Source organism: Galeopterus variegatus, unplaced genomic scaffold (assembly GCF_000696425.1).
Source record: "Galeopterus variegatus unplaced genomic scaffold, G_variegatus-3.0.2 Scaffold6344, whole genome shotgun sequence".
Taxonomy (NCBI): domain Eukaryota; kingdom Metazoa; phylum Chordata; class Mammalia; order Dermoptera; family Cynocephalidae; genus Galeopterus; species Galeopterus variegatus.
Window position 1 is genome coordinate 37,063 of NW_007732455.1, and position 26,754 is coordinate 63,816.

At 39.1% G+C, this 26,754-nt stretch overlaps 1 protein-coding gene across 1 annotated transcript in view; it reads left to right on the top strand.

Moving 5' to 3' along the window:
* The window catches only part of OSTF1 (osteoclast stimulating factor 1), a 67,817-nt gene that overhangs the window by 37,060 nt on the left and 4,003 nt on the right, over nucleotides 1–26,754 (top strand). The window contains exons 3-9 of the mRNA XM_008590737.1: nucleotides 11,695–11,745; nucleotides 15,077–15,140; nucleotides 17,086–17,139; nucleotides 19,328–19,435; nucleotides 20,385–20,434; nucleotides 21,777–21,855; nucleotides 24,392–24,490. Of these exons, the coding sequence (XP_008588959.1) occupies nucleotides 11,695–11,745; nucleotides 15,077–15,140; nucleotides 17,086–17,139; nucleotides 19,328–19,435; nucleotides 20,385–20,434; nucleotides 21,777–21,855; nucleotides 24,392–24,490 (505 nt within the window). The remainder of the gene's footprint in view (nucleotides 1–11,694; nucleotides 11,746–15,076; nucleotides 15,141–17,085; nucleotides 17,140–19,327; nucleotides 19,436–20,384; nucleotides 20,435–21,776; nucleotides 21,856–24,391; nucleotides 24,491–26,754) is intronic.

Here is a 26,754-nt window from a genome sequence, read left to right on the forward strand (position 1 = left end):
AACCAAATGAGTTAACCAGTCAGCCCAGAAGTCATCTAATATAGCCTCCTTGCAAATACAAGAACACAACTATTTTACATTTGTGAATTTGCCTTCTTTAAATAAGTCTGGAATTGATCAGCGCCTGCTCTTGATGATCCATTAAGATGTTTACTGTTATTTTTCTAAATGTCTGCAAGGAAGATAATATAGAAATACAGAGTACCCTAATTTCTCTCCCTCCATACTCTTCTGTAAACCTATAGACCTATAGAACATTGCTCAAAGTTGAATTAAATATGACGTAAAGATGATCAGTCAATTAATTATGATTAATTATTGTTTTCTTGGGAAATATCCAGCGTTGTTAAACTGTAGTCATGAACATAATCTGTTTTCCTTCTTTATGCATTTCTTTCATGTCCTCTGGCTGTTTCTATTGCTTTCAAATAAAAGCATTTCTACTTGACTCAGTTCTGAGAATGAATAAACTATGGCTCAGAACTTTTATAATGTATGGATAAAAGAATCCACAAGAGGTTAATATCCCAACATTAAGTAATAAATAGGATCATTATGTGAAAGTGTTTCCTACAACTTTACACAGATAGAGTGTTCTTTTGCATAATAGCCTAAGGAAGTGCCTACTGTTCAATGTTTGGTATAAATCAAAATACAAGTAAATCTCCCACTTCCTTTCAGGTGTGAACAGTTTAAGTAGGACAGTCACAAAAGGTACAATTATAAAAATCAGTGGTTTAGTCACACTCTATGTATTTGTTTTCAGTTTCTTTCATTTTTATTGAATTTTACCTGAGCCCATTAGGTAATCTTTGGATCTTGTTTCCAGAATTTTAGGTAAAATTTGGATCTTGTTTCCAAAATTAGCCATAACACTGCCATTCCTCAAAAGAACAAGAAAGTTCTGTCATTATTGATTTTGGTCACAAATGGATGGCTTCCTTGTGTAACTTCTTTTTGGAAAGTTCAGAGTCATCAAGATAATGAATCTCCTCTCTCAGAGAGACAGTCGAGTCAGCAGAAAATATTTCTCCTGGCAGCTCCTCCTTCTGTTTGGTGTTTCCCTTCTCCAGACTGTGGGTGTGGGTAAAAAACAAACTCTGAACAAAAAAGCTCTTCACCTTTGCAACTGCCTATTGACTTCCCACAGCAGAGCAGGAGACGTGGTACTAAGATTCAGATTGCAAAAAGAGTGTTTTCTTTTTTTTTAATTTTGTCCTTTTTGAGACCGGCAGCACCACGCTCAGCCAGTGAGCGCTGTGAGCGCACCGGTCATCCCTATATAGGATCCGAACTCGCCGCGGGAGTGCACCTGCGCTCACAGCGCCGCACTCTCCCGAGTGCGCCACGGGCTCAGCCCAAAGAGTGTTTTCTTGTAGACAACTAAGTAACAGGGGATCTGAGCTGCTCTCCTATGTAGATGTTCAGAAGAAAGAATGATTCCTCCTCCCTGCCCCAAATGAAAGAATCATTACTGTTTCCCTTGATTATAAAAGCAATACATCTTCAGTGTAATGAATGTACACAGTAAATGTAAAGTAGAATTTGAAGGGCTTCTGTAATCAGTGCTGTCACTCAATGTATTTGTGTGTGTGCATGTGTGGTGTTAACATAAACAGGATGGTACTTACATACCGCTGCATAAACTGGTTTTTTTCAATGAATATATGTAGACTTTTAAACTCTTTTCTATGTCAGTGTCTGTGGATCTATCTGCAGCATCCTTTTTTTTTGACAAGTAAAAATTGTTTATATTTATGGTGCATAATATGGTGTTTTGATATATGTATACATAGCGAAATGGTTAAATCAAGCTAATTAACACACATTGCCGGACGTATTTTTTTTGTGGTGAAAATACTCAAAATCTACTCTCCTAGCAATTTTCAAGTACACAGTACATTGTTATTAACTGTAGTCACCGTGATGTACACTAGATCTCTTGAACTTACTCCTCCTGTCTAACTGAAATTTTGTGTCCTCTGACCAACATCTCCCCCGTGGCCCCCAACCCCCAGCCTCTGCTAACCACCACATTACTCTCTGTTCGATGAGTTTTTTAGATTTTGCATATAAGTGAGATCATGGGGTGTTTGTCTCTCTGTGCCTGACTTATTTTAGTTAACACAGTGTCCTCTAGGACATTATCAATGTTGTCACAAATGACTGGATTTCCTTCTTTTTAAAGGCTGAATAGCATTCCCTTGTGTTTGTGTACCACATTTTCTTTATCCATTTATCCATCAATGAACACTTCGGTTGATTCCATATCTTGGCTATTGTGAATAACATGCAGCATTCTTTTTTAAAGAACTCTATCATGTGGATGAATCAGAGCTGATTTACTTAGTTTCCTCTTAATGGACATTAAGTCCCATTTTCTGATGTTCTAAACCTGCATCCTTCCATGTGCTAGCCACCAGAGCCATATGTGGCAATTTAACTTAATTGAAAATAAGTAATATTAAAAATCGGTTCCTTAGTCACACGAGCCTTATTTCACATGTTTGGTAGCTATATGTGACTAGCACAAATATAAAACTTTTCCATTATTACATGAAATTATATTGGACAGTGCTGTTCTAAACTACTGGTTTTCAGACTTTTTTGAATGCATGCTTTCATTCATTCCTTTATTCACCCATTCTTCATTCATTGAACATTTTTTTTTTTCTCTCTCTCATATTTTCTTCTCTTTTGAAAATATAAAATCATAATTCATTGATTTAAGAATATTAAACCAGTGTAGGTAGTCACATTAAGTTTTTTTTTATGTTAAGATGCTCACCTTTATACTTTTAAACTTAGATCTTAGAGTTGTAAGGGCTCTGTATAGGACAGGAGCTAAATACAAATAATAATTAGGAGGAAGCAAAGTCATGCCCAAGAGGCGCGTGCTTATTCTCACATTCATTTAGCCAGTGTTTTTAAAATACCTCCTATCTGGCAAAAACATATAATTCTGAAATAACTTTCTCATGTGGACTTTTAATTAGGGATTCTGAAGGACATAATGGATAATGTTATTTAGAGCAAATTCAGTATAGGATGAATTGATCAGATGCTGTTTTTTCCTCTCTTTCAGGGCAAGTTAAAGTCTTCAGAGCTCTGTATACGTTTGAACCCAGAACTGTAAGTATTCAGTTGTTGACTTTAAAATTGACATAAAAACCTATTGTGATTCCATTTAGACACTTGCTGTGGGCTAAGTGGTCTGCCTTTACTTTGCTAGACACAGGCAGTTCACAGGAATGAATGTGCGGTCACTTCCCACTGCAGGCCAGAGGTGTGCAAGTTACGTCCCCAGGTGGATGTGCGCGCCCTCCCCATCTCAAGGTCACATAGTCCATCTTGTGTGGCTTTTCCTCACATGGTGACACCACCTGCTTTCAAATCACCAAGTGACCTTTATATAAAGCACGGAGATCTCTTAGTCATCCTCCATGTAAATCTCACGCTAACCTTCCCTGATTCTCCTTGGTGGATTCTAGAAACAGCAGGGAGGACAGCACGGCTCAGAAGGTCGAGAGCAAGGGAGAGGGTGGGAGAGACGAGCTCAGAGAGTGGGGGCGGGGAGGAAGGGCAGATCATGTTGGGCCCCAGGGCTGTCATTTGGATTTTGCTCTGGGGAAGATTGGAAGTGATTGGAATGTGTTGATACAGGAGTGATTAGGTAGTAAAGCAGGGAGTCCTGAGTTAGGAGGCAAAAGAGAAAGAAACCAAGAAGGGAAACCTGTTCTGGCTGACTTTCTCTCTTACACACCAGACACTGGAGCCTTCTCTCTGTGCCAGCTTCATCTGGTTTGCCCTGCCCTCTGCCATCCCCAGGGCCAGTGGCTCCTCAGAAGGTAGCACAGAACAAGTGTCACTGGGCATCGATTAGCTGCCTTCAGGCCAGGGCCCACCTTCACATCCCAGGGCCAGTGGCTCCTCAGAAGGTAGCACAGAACAAGTGTCACTGGGCATCGATTAGCTGTCTTCAGGCCAGGGCCCACCTACCAAGAAGGGAAACCTGTTCTGGCTGACTTTCTCTCTTACACACCAGACACTGGAGCCTTCTCTCTGTGCCAGCTTCATCTGGTTTGCCCTGCCCTCTGCCATCCCCAGGGCCAGTGGCTCCTCAGAAGGTAGCACAGAACAAGTGTCACTGGGCATCGATTAGCTGCCTTCAGGCCAGGGCCCACCTTCACATCGCAACCTGTGATTTACTCACTGTGTGACTCTATTTAACCTCTTGGTCATCAGTTCCTCATTTGAAAATGGGAATAGTATTAACCATTGCACAGCAGAGCCGTGCCGTGAGCGTGGGAGGAATGACCAAGGCCCACCACGTGGTGAGCGCCAGTAAATGGTAGCGACTAATACAGCTGCTAGGGGGTGTGTGTCTACTCAGATGAGGTCCCAAGACCATATAAACAAAATGTTTCTGAAACAAGAAAGGGATTGGTTCAGTTTTTTATTCTTCTCACCAAGCACTTCCACTGACAACTCTCCTGTGTTGGGAGGTGGGGAGTGGGCAGTGTGTTCATTTGCTGGGGATGCTGTAACAAAGTGCCGCAGATTTGGTGGCTTAACCAACAAATTTATTGTCTCAGAATTCTGGAGGCTGGAAGTCTGAGATCAAGGTGTCGGCAGGGTTGGTTTCTTCTAAGGCCTCTCTCCTTGGCTTGTAGATGGCCGTCTTCTCTCCCTTTCCTCTGTATGTCTGTGTTCTAATCTCTTCTTATAAGGACACTAGCCATATTGGATTAGGGCCCACCCTAAAGCCCGCATTTTAACGTAATTACCTCTTAAAGGCCCTTTCTCTAATTGCAGTCACATTCTGAGATACTGGGGGACAGGACTTCAGCATGAGAATTTGGGGATGGGGAGCAGGGAAGATAAGACAGGTAGGGAAGTCTGAGGCCCAGAAGTTGTCTTTAGCCCATGCTCTGAGGGAGGACTGCATTTCATGCCTCTGATTGTCCTTATCAGCTGTTCCCCGGGTTGTGTGTCCCCTGAGGAGGAGGAGAGCGGGAGAGGGTGGCGGTCATCAGCTGTGCTCCTGGGCCACTCAATGAACAGACCATCCGCTGCTGCCTCCATGACTCTAGAATGGGACCTGCATTTACTTGGTTTGGAGGCTTTCTCCTCTCAGTGTCCTTAGTTGGCATCACCTTTGTCCTTTCTCACTGGCTTCCTCCTCCTCCTCTGGCTCTTCGTGACCTCAAGTCTTCACTCACTTTACATGACTCTAGCTTCTCCATTTCATCTACATTTTCCTGCCAGATCGATGTTCCTTAAAATGTAGCTTTGCTCCAGCCACCTGCTTCAAACCTTTAGTTGGCTAAAAATGAAGTCCTCTGTCATCCGGACCCGCTTTCCAGCCCTGCCGTGCTCCATTCTTCCCCTTCTTGGACCATGCAGTCTAGATCTGACTCGCTGTAGAACCCTCTCTGAACCGTTTCTGGACCCAGGGCATTGCTCTAAACTCCATTAAATACTTCCTCTTCCCGAAGGGTCTCTGGCCACTCCTGCTAGAACTGGGATGCTTCACTGTGTCTAGGGAGGCAGGAGATCACAGGGGTTCAGAACCCACACCAGGGTTTAGGGCCTGCTGTGCTTCTTTAACCTTTGTGTGACCTTGAGGAAATAACCAAATCTCTGTCTCAGTGCTCTCATCTGTAAAGTGAGAATAATAATAATTTCATAAAGTTCTGGTGAGAATTAAGTGAGATTAATGGTGTGAAGCTGCTGTTACTATTAAGGACTAATTGTTACTGTTCAAGGAGTAGTGGTTGCTATATTAATAGACATTTAACAAATCATTTTGATGGGTTGATGTATTGATTATTGTAATTTACCTCTAATTCTCCTCCAGGGTGGAGTTTCTTCACTGCTTTTTAAAATATCTTAGTTATTATTGAATGTACAGGAGAAAATGCACATTTAATTCATTAGGTTTTTAAAAAATATTCTATATTTAAAATGTTATTGTATTGTTTAATATCCCTGGTCCCGAGGATCCTAGGCTGTGGTTAGTAATGACACCCCAAGCCCCATGGCCTCCACAGTCTGCCCCTTCCCACCTGCCCTTGATCCAGGTATTAAAGGAGTAGGGTCTGGTGGAGCAGGTAGCCTCTAGTTCGCTTGGGCCTTCCTGACTGCTTAAGTACCCATGCTGTACCTGTTGTTAAGTTTTTAATGTCATCCTAGTACTAGGTTAGTCTTACATTTTTTTCTGAGTGAGAATTTCTGTTAGACTCTGCTAGAAGCTCAGTTTGGTCTTTCTCCCATACGACCAGTAGCTATCTTCTTGGAGGGAAAGATATGTCACGACACATCCCAAACTGACCTGGCCTCCTTAAAGTCATTGGGACCAAATGAGAGTGACGGGCTGACCTGGACTCTGAGGGACATTGCTATATAGGAAGCATCCCAGGGAGGCCTGGTCCAGTTTCTAGCTACTATTCCACCCTTAGGAGATAGGGACGAACCCCAGTCTTGGGGGTCCACTGGACAGGTAGAACATTAGGCAGCTGTGGCTCCTGGTTCTTCCTGCCAACCTACTTCTCATCTGTCTCGCTGAAAGGCAAGGTTGTCCTGGCACCACCCAGCCCTGTTTGGTTCTTATTTCTCCCCCAACCCCCAATCCAGTAAAGTGTCACACAGAGACCTGGCTGGACTGGATAGACCAGTGTAAAGATGTACTACTGATAGGGAGAGAACAGCATTTCCCCTGTGCTGGAGGTGTGTTGATTCCTAAAAAGAAAGCAGCAGGACCCTGCTAAATCCAGTAAAGTGTCACACAGAGACCTGGCTGGACTGGATAGACCAGTGTAAAGATGTACTGATAGGGAGAGAACAGCATTTCCCCTGTGCTGGAGGTGTGTTGATTCCTAAAAAGAAAGCAGCAGGACCCTGCTATAGCATGTAAAGTTTGCTGGGCTACACTAAGTTTATAGCACCATGTGTAGAGGAAGGAGCCCTAGCATGGGAATCCAAAAGCTAAGGCAGGAGCCCAGCCCTGCTACTCACTGTGGTTCCTAGCAAATTCTTCAACCTTTCCGAGCCAGGTTGTGAAATAGAGATTATACCCATGACCCGGCCCTGCCTAGTGGGGTGTTGTGAGGACCAAATAAGGTCAAGTATGCTTTGCAATTAAAACGTGCTGCTGTTGGTTTTGTTGTACATTATAAGGGGTGAAGGGTTGGGGAAGGAGTGACAGATACTTTCTGAGGCCCCAGCTTTTACCCTGGTCATGACACCGTGATGACCAATAATAGCTATGCATGATGCTTTTGTTGAGAGAAAGCATAGATGGTGGTTAAGAGCAGGAAACTCTGTAGTCTGCCTTGGACAAGTTCCTTGTTTGTAACATGGTGATAAGAATAGGACCCACTTCATAGTGTTGTTGGTGAGGATTAAAAATCAGTTAATATTTGTAAATGCCCAGACCAGTGCCTGGCACATAATAAATACCTCTGTGTTAAATAAAAACCTCTGTGGAAAATTTGATTTGTTCTTTCTTTTTATTAATTTTTGAGGCTTCAGGCTGACAAATCTGAAAAATTTCAATAGTATATCACAGGTTTTCAAAACGTTTCATAAACTATGTTTGCATAAACCAAAATTAATGCCTTGGGAATTACATGTTACTAAGTCTATTTGGAATGGAAATGGGAAAATATGTTACCAAGTGTGTGCTTATCACTGTGACATCCCAGTGGCCAACAGCTTATTTGTTCTGATACCTTGTGGTTTTTCAAGGAGAGAAGAAAGGAGGAATGTGGTTAAAACCAAAAAACAAGCTGGAAATATAGAAGTACTTGCATCATCAGGTCACTATTTTCCCATTTCTGTTCCATGAATATGATTCCAGGAATTTAAAAGTAGATCCTCAGCAGACAATTTACATCAAGTGTTCTGCTAGTGGTTTCTTAATGGAAAACGTGAATATTGTAGATAAAGTCTGTTTTTAAAATCATGTAATTTCCTTGTTGACTGTACTGCCACCAACAGTCTGAGTTTGATAGACCACCTCCTTAGCTACTTCAGGATAAACTGCGCCTAGTTTCTTTGGAAAAAGATATTTTACAGGTAGTACCATTTTATGTCTGGGAGCCCTTGATCAAAAAGAAAATAAACCGTTCACTGTTGTTTCTCAGGATGAAAACATAACGAGACCACTGCGCCTAGTTTCTTTGGAAAAAGATATTTTACAGGTAGTACCATTTTATGTCTGGGAGCTCTTGATCAAAAAGAAAATAAACCGTTCACTGTTGTTTCTCAGGATGAAAACATAACGAGACCTTTTTTTTACCTGACTGCAATCGACTGCCTGCTTTTGCCTCTGTTGGAAATCAAGTCTGACCTAATGGGTGGCTTGTGGCAGACACCAGTGTTGAATAGCAGCCATTAATTTAAAACTGAAACAGCAAGGAGAAGTATCTAAACAACTGTGCTTAGTGGCATTTTCCAAACAATGTGCTTTACCAAAGCACGAAGGACAAGAATTACTTAAAAGACATTGAGTTTTAACTGTTTTGGGCTTTATTACATTTTTTAAAATTGAGGTAAAATTCACCTAAGATAGAATTAACCATTTTAAAGTGAACAGCTCAGTGGCATTGAATGCATTGACAATGTTGTGCAACCCCCACTGCCAATGAGTTCCAAAACATCTTTATCACCCCAAGATAAAACCCTGCACCTATTAGGCAGTTACTCCCCATTCTTCCAGACTTTATTGCTTATTTTATGAGAAAGACTAATCAAAGGGTTGTTTGTGTGTACATACACACGTTCTTTTTTAAAGCTATTTGGTACTTTTTCATAACATGTCTTTTTGTCTCAAGGGTGAGTGATCTTATTAAATGTGGAAATTTTTGTGATTTTAATTGGATGCTGAAGCTGTAGGGAAAGATAGCTCTTTAACTTCTCTGAAAGGACTGATTGAGGAAAATTCATTTTAAGACATAAGTGGGTGAGATTAGCTTTTGGAGAAGTGCTGAGTAGAAATGGCCAAGTTTGGCTACGAGGTGGGAAAGATCTCTTTAAGGCAGTGAACTCTTTTGAAACCCGTCACTGCAGAAAACGGCTGCAGGGCACATATGTCTTGTTTTCCTTGTACCATTCTTCTTTCATCCTCCCCTCCTGTGCCTTAGTGACTTCTAAAGGAGAGATGGTTAAATGGTGTCAAAATTGCCAGTGAAAGCCAACCTTACCATTATGGGGATGGCCACCGTGTCCAGCTGGGGTGCTGCTGAGGCAAGTGAGTCCTCTTTCTAGCCTCTCAGAGAGTGATCTGGTTTGTGGCAAGGAAATACTAAAGGAAATAGTTTGTTTCCCTAGTGACTTTCTATATCTATCACCTATTGGTAGTAATATTGATCATCGTTCACCAGAACATTTTAGAGACATATTTGAGAAAATCTTAGAGGTCTTTAATTTCTTTTCTCCTCAATATCTATTTCAAATAATATTAAAATGTATGTCATCATGACTAGTAGGTTTACCTGATTTTGAGTAGCTTGTGCTATGTGTAAGTCTAGTCTCTATAAATCAAAGTGTAATGCAACAAATGTTCCAGAAAGTTGTTTTTGAAGAACTTCAGTCATTTTTGGGGTGTCATTAATTATCATTTGCTAATTTTTGTATTTGAATGCATAATACATCTAAATATTCATGTATTGTGGTTGCATAATAAAGCTGATATATTCTTCATTTATATTTAGGGGGCAATAGTTATAATAATAATATAGATCAGCTTTTGTTACTGGAGGAGAGGGTCTAGGGAGGTTGAATACCCGACCTCAACCCCTTCCTCCACCAGGTTCTTGGTTCCACTGCAGGAAAGAATTCAAGAGCAGAGTCAGAGTAGAAACTGAGAACAGGCTTACTGAAAAGAGCAAGAAATATACACTTCACAGGCAAAGTGCAGGCTGACTCAAGAGTGAGCACAGCCCTGCCTTCTTCCTGGATTCTACTTTTATAGTTGGCAATTCTATACATATTCATGATATCTAATGAATATTTAAATAAGGAGGTGGTTCCCAGTTATGTAACTGGTTATGTTACCTAGGCTTATGTGTGCTCTATTTGCTTCTTTGGAGCATGCTCAGTGGTCAAATTTTAACATATTCTCTGAAAAATACTCAAAATATGTTCAATGCTCTCTAGCACCTCTGGGGGAAGGTCATTCAAGGATAAACTTACTACTGAGTATGCTTGGCCACTGGAATTACATAAATCTGCCTCCTGTGGTCTCAATCTCCTGAAGTTGGTGCTGAAAATAGGTGCTGCATGCAACAGTAACTCAGGGCCTGGAGGAGGGGCTTGAGTCCTAGGGTAGTGGTTTTAAACTAACATAATTTTTATTTATATGGAACAGTAACTATAATCGAGAATATCAAAGCCTTTCTTTTAAAAGTATTTTCACCATCAAAATTATGAAAGCAATACATGCTCATGATAAAAAATTTGGAGATTTTCTATGCATATTTCATGCATAATTTTGATGTTTTCCTATGTGAAATTTTGTGCTCTACATTTTTTTTTTCCTTTTTGTCTTTTTTAATGGCCAGTAACGGGATCGCAACCCTTGGTGTCGTGCTTTTTTTTTTTCCTTTTTGTCTTTTTTAATGGCCAGTAACGGGATCGCAACCCTTGGTGTCGCGCTCGCAACCCTCGGTGTCGCGCCCGTACTGGGGACCGGCAACGGGATCGCAACCCTCAGTGTTGTGCCTGCACCACGCTCAGCCAGTGAGCGGGAACCGGTCACCACATGGGATCCGAACCCTCGGCGGGAGCGCTGCCGCGCTCCCAAGCGGCACACTCTCCAGTGCACCACCAGGCCGGCCCGTACTCTACATTTTTTATTCAACATGATGACGTAAACATTTCCCAATATCTGAAATTCCCTCCCAATAGGCATAGTCCTATTTACTCATAAAGTCATGACAAGTGTTATCTACTGATGGGAAAAAGATGTTTAATTAGCGTGCCTGGCTTTATTCAGAGAGTTTGTAGGGCATTTGGCTGGTTCAAGCCAGAACACATATGGGCTGTGTAATTAACTAATTCCTTAGAGCCTCTTATGGTCTCTGGACTGAGTTACTGCTTCTTCATGTCTTTTAGCTCTTTAGTCTTAATAATGTTTGAATTATGTATTGATTATTCTCATTCATGAAATGTTCATTCTCTCTGAACATGAAGAGATAGGATAATGATTTTCTCCAAATAAGCAGATAGCAGATGTTGATATTAAAGTGTTTAAGGATTGTGGTCTCATTTAAGAGAGAACCAAGCTTCTAGCTATTTTTTTATGGTTTTAATTCTAGACATTTATCCTTTCATGAAAAAATATATATCACCTTTCGGAATTTTTGTAAAGAAAAAGTATTATTAGTATTCTATTCTCATATTAAAATGTCTTGCTTTTATTGTGGGAGAATATAAGATATGTGTGGGGGGGATTCTTATTTGTTGTCTGTGTAATTCTTTGAAATTCATCATAGGAAAAATTCAGTTTTCTATTCATGTATTAATTTGTCAATAATGTTTTGTTATATGGTCTATATGCTGATTTAAGTGTATAAAAACCATATTGTGTATAAGGATACTTTAGGATTTGGATCTATATAATTAAAGACATGATTATATTCTAATTCATGAAAAATCACATGGAGTAAAACTTTTTTTGTTTTCTTTTAGCCAGATGAATTGTACTTTGAGGAAGGTGATATTATCTACATTACCGACATGGTAAGCCCAGTTAAAATTTTGTAATGCCACATATGTACTTAAGATATATAAGATTATTTTATGTAGACATAACATTGCAAGTTATTTAAATGTGTATGTGCATAGAAATACATATGCACAAGTCTATCCATTTTAGCACAATTTATAATAGCATAAGATTGAAAGTAGCCCTTATGTCTACCAGTAGGAGTATAGTTGACTAAGCTTTGTTATAGTCACAAATGGAATATTATGCAGCTATAAAAAGGAGTGAAGAATATCTCTATATGCCGTTAGGGAGTACTTTAAATGAAAAAAGCAAGGTGAAAAAATGTAGCAAGTATGCCCTCACTTATCTGAGAAAGAATGAAAGGATATACATATACCTATTTTTCTCAATTTAAAATAAAAAGCCTCAAAGGATGAGTCGTAAAGTAAAATTTAGTTTTACTCTCTGTGGAATAAAAATAGTTTTCTTTATGTGGAGGAAGAAAATGTGGTAAGAAAGTACACAGATGAAAGATAGGCTTTCCAAAAAATTATGCCCTATTTTGGAGATTTGACTTTGGAATCATTTAAACTTTTACATAGTTATAAAATTAAAGTAAATAGTAAAAAGTAATCTCTAAAAATTAAAAGTAGAATGAATAAAATGAATTTAATTGAAACCCAGTAATTAGCATAATCACACAGAGAGGAGGTATTCCAAGTGATTTTAAAACTCAGCAATTTGACTGAACATACCTGGTAGAATATATATTAAGAATAAAAAGAACTGCAAAAAAAAAAAAAAAAGTGAACTATTTTAAATCATGATCTTTTTACGGAAGTGTCTGAAAGTGGAGCAAAGACAAAATGCCCACCAAACAGATAAGGTATTTTGAGATGGAAAAATAAAGCAGGCACTTCCATCTAGTAATGCAAAGAATTTTAACTGCGAGGGTAATTTACTTACAGGATACAGCATCCAGTAGGCCGTGACCCAGGAGCGTACACATTTCTTTGTGCCACCTCCTGGTCCCCGTTTATAGGCAGTTCACACAAAACAGTGGAAAAACTCGAGAAGCAATTACTACGTAAGAAACAAGCTAACGTCACTATAACAATGATTATTATTTTTGGTGGTCTAGTGATGCAGGCAGCCAGACCAGCTGTTACCATACCAGTACTTAATCATTAAGTCCCTTCTTTATAGTCAGCAAACCGTTTCTACCTGTTGTTCTCACTACCTTACCCCTAGTTACCATATAACTTCACTGGACAGGGCTCACACAAAGGACATAGCAAGTGGTAATAAGAGTTTTCAAGATGAAGTAAGTTATGCTCACAGTCTCGCATCAAGTGTTTGGTATTGCTAATTCTGAGACTGTTGCATGTGTATTGTGGTTTAGGACAAATGAGTCATTAGGTCAGTGATGTTGGCAACCAAGATTTTCAGCATGGGAGAAAGGATAAACAAGGTGTAAGATCAATGAGTTAAGTAAAAATTCTATAGTCCTTCATCTGAATTAGAAGTATCATGTTGAATTTTATATTAAAAAAAAAAAAAATCCCTGCTCTGTTCTTTGAAAGGGCCTAGAAAAAATGACCAACCCAGTGATGATGTTATTTAACTCCCATTAAAAGGAACAGGCCTCTTTGAGAAATGGCTGGTACCGGGTCTGGGACAACAGACCTACAAGACAAACCCAGAACATTTTATTATTAGAAAACAAGGAATTCCCAAAGACTAGTTATTAGGGTCACATAGGAAGGACTCAGGAACTAACTTGAAGAGGCTCCTGCTGCCCAATGTTATAAGACAATTTGAGCATCAATTAGGGCAGTGACTCAAGGATTAAAACACATTGAATATTTTTAAATTTTTGAGTTCTTAATGTTACTTCAAAACACACAAACATCATTTGGTCAGCATGAGAGAACGCTAGGGAACCAACGTTTTATTCTGACAACTATTAAAAGAAAACCAGCATTTATCCTGCCTTTTCTCTATGAATTCGTTCATGTCTGGGTAACCTGAGAGTTGATAAGAGAAAGTTTCTCTTTGAACAGATATTCTAGCGATTTAAATGAAGAAAGAACGGTAGAATTAGAATGTTACCAGTTTGCAGCCCCTAGGAAATAATGGATCCAGACAGTGATAATCAATAGTTACTAACATTACAAAAAAAGAAACAACTAGACATTATGTGTTTCCCAGTAGGAGAAACCAATACTACCTATGATTTGCCCCAAATTTTGAAGCTGAATCTGATTAAGCCTCTAGAGGTAATGAGCAATTTATATACGATATGGGAAACAGAGGGATGTGTTTAATGATAACACAGGGGTACAACAGGCAACGTTCATACTGTTTGAAACTCTACAGAATGAACAAACTGGTTTCTTCACAAATCTATTGTTAAGAGGTAAAAAAGAATGAAGTGAGAACCAATAGATTAAAAGAGACTTAAGAGGCAAATCAGTCAATCATATTGTATGGCCCTTATTTGGATCCCAAATTATGGGGCAATTGGAAAATTTGAGTATTGACTTAGATATTTGATGACATTAAGGAATTATTGTTGAAAAAAAATTTTTAAGCCATGATAATGGTATTACAATAGTCTCTGAAAAAATCCTTCTCTTTCAGAGATACATACTGAAATATTGACAGATGAAATAATATGACGTCTAGAATTTATTTCAAAATAATCCAGGAGAGGAGAGAAGTTGTGGGGGGATATGGAACAGTACTGGCCATGAGTAAGATGACTCATGCAGTTGGCAGCTGGGTAGATGGAGGCTAATTATATTGTTCTACTTTTGTTTAGGTTTGAAATTTTCTATAATAAAGAACCAAAAAATGAAGGTAAAATAAAGAGATCTTTAGAATCTCCCCCCTTAAAAGGGTAGATGGAGGCTAATTATATTGTTCTACTTTTGTTTAGGTTTGAAATTTTCTATAATAAAAAACCAAAAAATGAAGGTAAAATAAAGAGATCTTTAGAATCTCCCCCCTTAAAAGAAAAAAAAAATGGTATCTGAAAGCTAAGAGAAATTAAACTCTGGACAATAAAATCCTATAGCTAGTCTCAACTAATGTAATTTTTTTCCCTTCTCTTTCCTATTATATCAATTTGATTTGTTTGGTTGTTGAGGCTCTGTGATGAGGTGTATTCTGTTTCTTGGAGGTGGATGCATATGTATTTGTAATTTAGAGATAGGGGAAGTGGATGCCCATCGCTAGTTTGTGAGGAAGCTTGATAAATGTGGGCAGGGCCAATGGACATTTTGTAGAACAGCCTGTGAGCTAAATGGTTTTAAAAGTGATTTAATACCCCTTAACTTAACTCTTCCTTCTTTCTGCCAGAGTGATACCAATTGGTGGAAAGGCACCTCCAAAGGCAGGACTGGACTAATTCCAAGCAACTATGGTAAGTGTTGCTGGAGTGGCTGTCCTTTTGCTATACTTTGTTCACTGTAAATTATCTGGCCTTGGAGGCCTTTCTGCTCACTGCTGTGACTGAGAAGTCAGTGGAGTCGTTGCCAGTCTAGGGCATTTTCCACTCCGTGATCCTCCTGTTATACAATGGCCATGAACATGAGATGTGCCTGAGCCTGACTCCTTGGCTGAAGAGAAAGCATTGTAGCATTCTTCTGAGAACCCAAGGTTTCCAAGGAAACCTTATGGTTTTACTTTATTCAACTCTTAAAGCATTTTTTTTTAATGCTGTTAAACTAAGTCTCACCAATTGTTTCTTAGACTAGTCCTTTTGTGATGAAGTAACCCAACTTTGTTAATTCATGTTTGGGGCAGTGACATTCATTAAATGCTTATCACAATTTGGGGAACTTGAGCAGTAAGACGTGGCACCTGCCATGAAGCTGCTTCTAGCCGGAAGAGGGACAAACAGATAAAAACACTTATGTAGAAATCAGCTCAGTGACATCAAAAGAGCACAGGATTGGTATACAAGGCTCTGAGTTTTCATCCTTTCTCTTCCACTTCCTAATGGCAGGGCACTTCAGTTAAGAAACTGAACCACTATCTCGGGGATTCAATTTGCCCACATGTATAATGAAAGGACTGGATTTAGATCACTCCTAAGATTCCTTTCGACTTTAGCATTAGATGAATCCTTAGACCAATAGGGCTGGCATCAGGCACCCACCAAGCACTGGAGAGGGACTCATGGGGGTGTGGGGGTGAGGGCTTGGGCGTGGGGCCCAGCACAGGGGTTCTGCTTGTCCTGGTCTGAGTGGTATTATTCTTTGCTAAAAAAGACTTTAGATACTTCTACACTCCTGTCTTTGAAATCCCAAATATACTTTTACAGTACACTCCATTTCTAGCCTTGGTCATAGACCCTGAGGAGCACAGGGGTTCTGCTTGTCCTGGTCTGAGTGGTATTATTCTTTGCTAAAAAAGACTTTAGACACTTCTACACTCCTGTCTTTGAAATCCCAAATATACTTTTACAGTACACTCCATTTCTAGCCTTGGTCATAGACCCTGAGGATGGGAAATCTGCCTCTGTTGCCTTGGATCCCTGCACCCAAGGGAGTGTCCTGTTACAGCCCTTTAATGGGTGGGAAGGTGGGGCTGAAGTCATACCTGAACAAGTCTTCCTCTGGGCACTCCTACTGATTCTAGGACATACCTTCCATAGAGGTGGATAAGTATGCTGATTGACCTTTCTGAGTATTGGAAGGAAAATACTTCTCCCTCTCCCCCTCCTACGTGCACATACACACAAGCTATCAGAATTATTTTCAGGTATCTTAAAATGCAAAAATATAAAAATGAACATCAAATGCTTTCTTCTGCATTCTTGTGACTAAGTTTGTTTATTAAATACTTGAGTAAACAGGTATGCAGGTGGTGAATCTGTTTTTGTTTCTACTTCAGTTAATTACTCTGTTTATGTTTGCTTATATTTCCAGTTAATTGCTGTGTTACTGCTTGTTTGGCTTAGCTTTATTTTACACATAATTCAGCTTCTTTTATTTATTTATTTATTTTTTACAGGGAGAAGTATTTTATTTTATTTTTCAGATGAATTAAAAACTCAATCTTTGTTTTTTGTTTTTCCTTTTTTAATTGAAGCATGATCAACTATTCATATTTTGGGGGTACAACATTGACTACCATCACCTGTGTACAACGTGTGTTGATCAAATCAATTTTATTAGCATGTTCATTTAAGCAGGAACTATGAGTTTGATTTTTCTGTCATTTTTTAATCCATAATAAGCAAGGGAAGCTGTATTGTCCAAGGCCCTGGCACTCCTGAAGCTGGGGACCGTGGTGAGTGGCTTCAGTGAGTCATTTAAGTGACACTCTCAACACTGGGTTTGTACTTTTTGTTTTCAATCTAGTGGCTGAGCAGGCAGAATCAATCGACAATCCATTGCATGAAGCTGCAAAAAGAGGTAAGTGTGATTCTTTTTGATTGAAGTATACGGTGTAGTAAAATGCACAGATTTCAGTTATACAGTTTGATGAGTTTTGACAAATGCACACACCCATGTAACCTACACCCAGATCAAGATCTAGAACATTTCTATCATCTCAGAAGAGGCAATCTCTGTTCTAACTTCTACCACTGGAGAGGTTAGTGTGATTTTAATTTTGAAATGTCAGTCAACAAATACTTTTGAGTGCTTCACCTACCCTGTGCTCAGCGGTGGGGAGAGGTAAGTGTAAAGACATGGTCTGTGACTTCCAAAGCTCAAAGTCTGGCCAAGGAAGGATACATGTAATGGATAATTAAAATATCATGTGATAAGTACAGCAGTTGATGTGTGTTTAAATTATACGGGCTGTAGAGGCCAGAGTGAGTAACTGGGGGGCAGGAGGGTGGGGGCTTCCTGGGGCACAGCATTTAGGAGAGTGTTGGTGTTGTGAGAGTTTGATGGGGGTCACCGGTGGGTGACCAACAGGTATGAGTCCGGGGAAGAGTCATGGCCAAACCATGATGGGCCTTGTCTGGGGCATTATCCCGTAGGTCAATGTTTCTCAACTATGGGTGATTCCTCCCTCTGATTCCTGAGGATATTTGGCAATACCTGGAGGCATATTGATTGTCATGACTGGAGGGATGCTACTGGCATCTCTTGGGTAGTGGCCAGGGATGTTGCTAAACATCCTGCAGTGCACAGGACAGCCCCATGACAAAGAATTCTCCAACCACAAATGCCAGTAGGGCTGCTGTTGAGAAACCCTTCTGTAGATAATGGGGAGTTTCTGTAAAACCTTAGTGAGCTCTATTTTCATGCTTTTTTAGATCTTTTTGAAATCTGAATGTGCCAGAGGAAATTATTGGTTTAGAATGGTACATAAGTAGAACTACTAAACTGACGTTTTAAAAATTCTTTGTAAATTACATACTTAAGATATTAATCTGAGGATTTTATCTTTTTTTCTTTTTTTTGGTCTCTTTTTTTCGTGTCCGGCAATGGATCGCAACCCTCAGTGTCGCACCCGTACCGGACCGGGACCGGCAACGGGATCGCAACCCTCGGTGTTGCGCCCACACCTCGCTCAGCCAGTGAGTGGGAACCGGTCTGTATGTGGGATCTGAACCCTCGGCGGGAGCGCCGCTGCACTCCCAAGCGGTGCACTGTAGCAGTGCGCCACCGGGCCGGCCCGTTAATCTGAGGATTTTAAATTAATAGTTATGCTGCAGCATGGAAGAGCATCAGTTTTGAGTAGGTCATTTAGTTCTTCTCTTGTAAGAACTGAAAATGCATTTTAAATATGAATATGAATAGTATCTGCTGGTTCTTAGGTTTGACTGTTTTTTTCCCCAAGTTCCAGAGTTTCACAAAGAAATATATATATCATATATCATATATATATATTTTATTAGTCAGGGTTCTCTAGAGAGACAGAATCAATAGGATACGTTATAATTACATGAGAGGGATTATTAGGGAATTAGCTCACGTGACTATGAAGAAAAATCCCACAATAGGCCATCTATAAATTGGATGCCAGTCATGTGGCTCAGTCCTTGGTGGTGTCCCTGATGGTGTCCTTGGTGTAAGTTCCGGAACCCAAAATGAGCTCTGATGTCCCAGACAGGAGAGAAGTGTGTATCCCAGCTCCAGCAGATGGAGAGAGAGCTTCACCTCTTTCCTCTGTCTTTTGTTCTCTCCAAACCCCCAGCGGATTGGATGGTTCCCACCCAATCCAATCAGACTCTCTTACTAATCTCTGCTGTAAACACCCTCACGGACACACCTAAAAAGATTGCTTTACCAGGTTTCTCAGCATTCCTTCATCTAATCAAGTTAACACCTAGAATTAACCTTCACACACACACGCACACACACACACACACACACACACATATATATATAATAGTAGAAATATCTTAAGTAGAGCCATTTAGGCAACTCTTCCCATTAGCCTACATTTAAAATTGATCTTAATACTTTCCATTAATAAGCTGGAAGTCAAAATGTAGCATAATAAATGCATTAGTGGGCAAGTCTTTTTAAGACTTACAGATTAATGCATTGCAAATGGAAATGTATGCTGGATGAAGTTGATTTAAAAGCAAAACAAAAAATGAGCATTTTTCTTGTGTTTTTATAAATGTAAAATTTCTTGCAGGCAACTTGAGCTGGTTGAGAGAGTGTTTGGACAACCGAGTAGGTGTCAATGGCTTAGACAAAGCTGGAAGCACTGCCTTATACTGGGCTTGTCACGGGGGCCACAAAGGTATCACGTTTTGTTCGTTATAATAACTTTCTATGCTGCTGAAAATGTGTTTCACCCAAGGGAGCCAGATTTACATATATGAGAAGAAAAATTAAAAAGTTGGCTCTTCTTTCTGAATTCTTTAGAACATCAGACAAAAAAGCCTGTTCCTGGAAGCTCTGTAGACAGTGGGTAGAATGTGGTTGGCCAGCCTCCCTGCATGGAGCTCTCTCACTTGAAAGACTGGAAGCTTCCTTTCCTCCCTCAAGCTTAGAAAGGTTACCAGAAAACAACAGTAATATAAAAACAAGCACACTATCTAATTTTATAGAAGAAAAGGGCAAAATTGGCTCCAGTAGCTTAGTCTTTCCCAAGGTATGCTTTTATAATTTGCATGTTAAGTTTAAAACAAACTATGAGATTCAGGAGAAAGACAGCATTTGCTTAAGTGAGTGATTTAATTGATACTTTTCTCTGTTATAATCAATAATAATGAAAATTGAATTGCTAGGTATATTTCATCCTGGCCAAAAATCTACCATCCTGCTCTCTTTCTACCTCCCCCTGCAATACAGAAAATAAACCCAACAACAATGAGAAACAAAGAGCCCACAAATTAAATAGCATAGCCAAAGGAAAATTTGTGACTATCTGCCAGAAGAAACCCATCTTATTTTAGCTAATAAATATCTTAGCTATGTAATACTAAATATCATAGCAAATATAAAAATATTCCTATAATAGATGTCATGTGAAATGCAAAAGCCAAAAGTATTTGGGGGAACAAAAAGGTCCCCAGATAATTTTTTTAGATTGTTAAGTTTCTCTATACATAGATTTTGAAAAATTTGTTATAAGAATTATCTCAGAGATTCTTCTGAAGAATCCTCTCTTTTAAAATTATTATGCCTAGTTTTGTCAGGCTTTTACTTTTCATTCTTAAGAAATATCTTTTCTATTTGAATTTCAGACATAGTGGAAATGCTGTTTACTCAACCAAATATTGAACTGAACCAACAGGTGAGACTTCTTTGTGGAAATCATTGAACATATCTGCCTTGTTCTCTTTAGTGCAGTGCAACTTATGGGTGTGTAAAGTATTCTAGTCAAATGGTTTAAGAATTATTATTCTACTAAAATTTAAATTCTACAAAGCCCAAAATGCCTACACCACTCCTTCTCATATATCACTTTAAACTTTCTTTTTTTTTTTTTCCCCTCTTTCTTCTTGTACTTTCATGTCACTAAGGCAGAGACTTGTGGAGCTGCCTTGTCATGAGACATCACATGCATCTGGGCTTCCTATTTGGTGGGTGAAGGGTTAAGCTTGTCAGCGGCCCCAGCTCTCATCTTCCAGCCCCCAGCACCCAACCTTTGTTCCTCTGCTCCTCCAGTGTCTTATCAGGGTTTGGGGTTATGTTACAATTTAATGTTTACATTATGTCTGTTTAAGTAGTGTTCACTGCTTATGTAACTTTTTTGTTTCTGTGCTATTAACTTTTATTTATCTGCCTTTTTTTTTGGATCTCACTAAGACTTATATGATGTTTTATACTCTTGATATCCTCTTCAAAAATGTGTAAAATAGTCAGTGGCTTCCTTTTTTTCTCCCTGGAGCTGTCCATCCTCATTCTCCGAGCTGAGCAACTTGTATATGTGGCTGTACTAATTTACATTCTCACCAGCAGTGTGGATGAGTTCCCCTTTCTCTACATCCTTGCCAGCATTTGTTATTTTTTTTCTTTTTGATAATAGCCATTCTGACTGGAGTGAAATGATACCTCATTGTGGTTTTGATTTGCATTTCTCTGGTGGTAGTGATGATGATGGTTCTTCTGTATACCTGCTGGCCATCTGTATGCCTTCTTTTGAGAAATGTGTGTTCAGTTTTTTGGCCCATTTTTTGTTCAGGTTATTTGTTTTTGTTTTTGTTATTGAGTTTGAGTTCCTTATATATTCTGCATATTAACCCCTTGTCAGACACGTAGTTTGAAATGACTTTCTCCCATCCTGTAAGTTGCCTCTTCACTCTATTATTGTTTCCTTTGCTGGGCAGAAGCTTTTTAGTTTGATGTAATCCCACTTGTCTCTTTTTGCTTTTGTTGCCTGCGTTTTGAGGTCTTCTCCAAAAAATACTTGCCTGGTCAAATTTCGTGAAATATTTTCCCTTATGTTTACTTCTAATAGCTTCATAGTTTCAGATTTTTTCTTTTAAGTCTTTAATACATTTAGAGCTGATTTTTGTGTATGGTAAGAGATAGGGATCTAGTTTCATTCTCCTGAACGTGGATACCCATTTTTCCCAGCACCACTTATTGAAGAGAAAAAATGAAAAATTTACTTCATTTTTTTGTCACCACAGAATAAATTGGGAGACACAGCTTTGCATGCCGCTGCCTGGAAGGGTTATGCAGATATTGTCCAGTTGCTTCTGGAAAAAGGTAAAGTTTGTGCTGAATGTATCTGGTCTTTGCTTACCCTGAAACATATGCTACATCAAATCACCATTTGAAATAGTGGGAAGAATAATAGTCCCCTTATTTTAAAACTGGTATTTTAATCTCTATTCTTTCTATACCACAGAGTTGCCATGATAAGATGAAGTTATAGGGGTTGATTGTGTTAGTTTTTAGTATAAATTAAAACTTTGACAGGCTTTAAAATTATGTGTTATTTTAGTGAGAACTTATTGTACATTTCTGCAGGATTCCAGGATCTTAGACGGAAGGGGTGTGTGTGGTGTGTGTGTACACCACTATGGGGGAGATCCTGTCTGAGAAATCTGTGTGGGTAAAGTTGCTGAGGCCCTTGTTCTACCAGGAAAGTCTTGACAGATAAGAAAGAATGTTGTGGCTGCAATGTCCGTAAATGAGCTGAGCAGGTACTAGAAGGAGACAGAAGATACCTTGATACCCTGTTGTTTACAGAAGCCAGAGGCAACAGTGAAATTATGGACTAACCATCCATCCATCCATTCATTTGTTCCACGAGTATTAATTAACCTTCACAAAGGGCCAGGCATATCACCCCATAACACACCCTGGTCCAGAGACTGTCGTGTAGGACATTTGAGTCCCCAAGCCACAAGTCATGGGATAACCATCATTAGGGATCATTGGAGCAATGTTGTAAGGTATATGAGAGGAAATGGTTTTGATTTTAAGTATGTTGATGATGTAAGCTCCAGGTCTAAGAGGTCAGATATCCTGAAGACCACTATAGTAGCCCCTAAAGGTTATGCCAAGGGCTGTGCTGTCTGAATCGGCAGCCACTGGCCACATGAGCAACTGAGCCCTTGAAATGAAGCTTTCTGTATTGAGTTGTGCTGTAAGTGTAAAATGCATGCCACATTTCAAAGATTTAGTGAAACAAAAAGTAAAACATCACAGTAATTTTTATATTGACTACATTTTCAAGTGATAGAATTTTGGATATACTGTGTTAAATAAAATATATTATTAAAAGTAATTTCACTTTTGGCAAACGTGCTACTAGAAAACTAACAATTATATATATGGTTCCCATCGTATTTCTATCAGCTCTGGTCAAAATGGACATAGGAAATGGTTGTTTCTTCTCTAGTGTAAGTGTCTCTGAATATTTCCTGTCCTGATAGAGATTATGTGTGTGAGTTCTAAAGTGTCATTTAATATATGCTTAGTCACAGAACTGTTGGCCCGTAGCACACTGAGAGAATGAGGTTTTCCACATAACCCTAGCTGTGGATAGATCTAGATAGGCTCAGGAGAAAGATTTTGACACAAGATCGTCATTTTCCTAATTAAACATGCATTTTTTTAGTTCAGTCAATATTTTTGTGCCTACAAGTTTTGGAACATTTATTTTTTGTTTATCAAAGAGGGAGTGATTGCAACAAAATGGCAGGAAGTACAAATTGGTGAAGACTTCTTGAAAAGCAATCCGACAGTAGCTGGCAGAATGAAAAATGTACTTAGCCTTACGTTTCAGCACCGCTTCTAGGAAACCATTCTTCAGAAATCATGCGAACAAAGATGGTGTTCAAGGATGTTCACTGCAGTATTTGTGGTAATGAAAATTAGGAACAGCTTAAGTGCCCATCAGTAGAAGGGTGATTAAATACATTTTGGAACATCTACAAAATGGAATACTTATGAACATTTAAATAGATTTGAGGTACTTGTGCAATGCTAAGAGTACCATTGTACATTGTTAAGTTAAAAATCAAATTACAATACACGCAATATGAGTTTGTGTACATGTACACATGTGTCTGTGAATGGACTGACACACGTAAGGGAGAGGAGAGTGCCTCCCACGTGTTAAGAACGGTTACCTCTGGAGAGGGCAGAGGACGGGTGATGAAATGGGGCCTACGCTTTTGTTCAACATACTTCTGGATTTTTGAAACTTTAACAGTGCAAATGTATTCATGAATTCTGACGTGATTTTTAACATAATGAAGACAAAAAAAAAGTGGGTACAAGATGATTTATGGGAACAATGAATTGCCTCTGGGTTTTGTGTTCCATTTTGTTAATTTGCATGAGAGTACACTTACAGATATGAAATGTTAATCCTCTCAAGCTCAATCCACCTGGTCTTTTCTAATGAGCCTCTTGAGCAAAAGGAGAGGCAAAGAGCATATTTAATGTAAACTCCAAAAACTCATGCAGAGGTACACGTAGCTACCAGGGTCTAAGTGATGATTTAGTATTTACCATGGGGATGGTAAACTCCTCACTGAAAAGTTCACATGCAGTCCTACAGGGAATCGAAGGGAAAAGCTGTGGTTTAATTGAGCATGATTATCACAGTTGCAGCAATGAGCTCCCTGATTAAAGATGCCAAACATATTGTTTTGAGAAGGTTTACTTTACTTCTGGGCCAGAATTGTTCTGTGCTTAGTTTTGCCAAAAGTGATTAGTTTGGGTGGAAGAGGATTGGCTGTTACTATACAGTTTTTAAAACACCTGATTTACTTTTCTTTCTGGGAAGGTGCTAGAACAGACTTGAGGAACATTGAGAAGAAGCTGGCCTTGGACATGGCTACGAATGCAGCCTGTGCATCTCTCCTGAAAAAGAAGCAGGGAACAGGTATTTATTTTAAATCCTTCTTTCCCCTCTGGTGCTCTCACAACTACTTAGTATTGGGAAAAAATTGATCTGCTTAGTAATGGGAAAAAAATATTTATCTGTAAACTCTTTAGATGATCCTGAACTTTGTTTCTATATCCTTGATCTAAATCAGAACCACCAAAATAGAACACTGTCAAGCGAATGCAAATTTGAGGAGAGACACAGATCTTTTACTATTATTTTTATGTTTCCTTTGTTCTTGCAGTCAAGTTCTAATCACCCTGCTTTACATGCAGTCATTTTCAGAAAGCCGTGGTCACCCTTCCTTCATTTCAGATATGTATTTATGGGTGGTCATCACTAAACATTTTTAAATTAAGAATTCATCTCCATGATTGTATTCTGTTTTTATTTTAAATGAGGCTATCAATAAACTGTAATTGAAATTATTCTAGACTTTGTTAAACATTTTGGAACTTACTCATGGGTGGTTTTTAAAAACAGAGTTTCATTCTTGAAGACAAAAATATTGATGTGGAAGAATAAGTTCAAATAAAGAAAAGAAAGCTTGTGTGGTTGTTTTGAAAGAAAGGCGTCAAAACACTTGCTTCATTCATGGTACTATTCAGAGACTGCTGTGGTCTTGATCCTTCAGTCTGTAGCCTGTCGAATGTGTGTCCCCCAGCTTTATTCTAGCACAGTTATTTCCTGAACAAAGTGCTGGCAGGATGTGCCTTGAACTTCTCTTCCATTCCATCTTTCCTTTTTCCCTTCCTGTTCACCATCAGCCCCCTGGTCCATGCCATGCCAAGCTGGTGGAGGTGTTTTGGATGGAAGGGACATTAAATCCCTTTTATCTTACTTCTCAAACCTTACTACATTTTATAATCTTATGTTTGGCACTCTAATACCACTTTGAAGATAAGCCAACAGTTGATACATTTTTTCCACCATTTTCTAGAAAGAAACTAGTGTAATGGAGGACTCGCTGTTTGCAAGTCCTTTGCATTGCTGCTCATCTTTCTAAACCTTTCTAGTATTGCTTTAGAATCTAAGGTTTAGACTGGTCCCTGTTGGTAGAGAATTACCAAAATGACTTTTGAAAAAACAAAATGCCGTTATAGAGGCTGAGTACATTTGCTTCCATTTTAACTTTGAGGGTATTATCACTTTCACAGTGTGTAGTGGAATACTGATTACTTTTCTGTTTTTATCAATTGACCCCCATTAGTTTTTGAACCCATATAAAACTTATTTCTCCCTCAGGTATTCCTTGGTTTATGAGAAGAGGCAATGTTATGCGGTCCCGTATTCCATTCCTAGCAAAAACAACGAAATAAAGTCAGTGCCCTGGTTTCCTGTCTTAAGTCCATCAGAAACAGTAAATAGTCCCTCTTCTTCATGGTTTGCCAAGAAAGCTTCCCAGAATTGTCCTCCTTACCTCTTACCAAGTTCAGATGATAGCCTCCTCATGAATCTATTGTCCCTTTTGTCTTTTTTTTCAGATATGTCTTTGTCCCAGTTTTTTTTTTTTTTACTTCAGTTCAGACACAGTGTAAATAATTAATTAGTTTGGGATTCTTTAAGCCATGAATGCTTCCTGGAAGTTAAAGTCTTTCTTTAAAGTAAATACTCGTGCATAAGTGGATATAGCTTCTACTAAGGGGATGAGACAGTTGTGTCAGCTGAGCTGGTGTTCCCTGGTGACATTCTGATTGAGAAGCTATATTTGCAGCTGTGTGGGAGAGATTTTTTGCTCGAGGTCGACTTCCGACGCCTTACTGCCCTGGTTGGGTCAGGAAGCAGTGCGATGGCCTAACTTCCTTTCTCTGTCACTGACCTCCGGTTGCTGCGTGAGTCCCTTTAGAATGTCCTGACCATAGAGTGAGGTTTCTTACGAGCTGAAGGTCGGTACTCTTTTCTCTGTTCACTCCAAGTGTCTGTGTCTTTAGTCCACCTTCCTAAGTTTTTACTCATTAGATCATGGATTTTTAATGAAGCAATCTTGGGCCCTGGCAGATAGAGCCAAGGAATGAATTTTTATATTTCAATTTCCATGTTACTTTTTTCTATGTTTTATTCTTGCTTCATTCTATCATCCAGTTAAAAAAAGTTTTAATTTGTATTATGATCCATCCCAGTTGGAATGAAGGTTGGAACATTTGGCCATATACGTAATTGCCAGCATGAACCGTAAGCTGGAAAAGGTATATTCTGATATTGTTGTTCACTTTAAAAAGCAGAGTTTGGATTTTGCATAGGGACAAAACAATTCACATGTT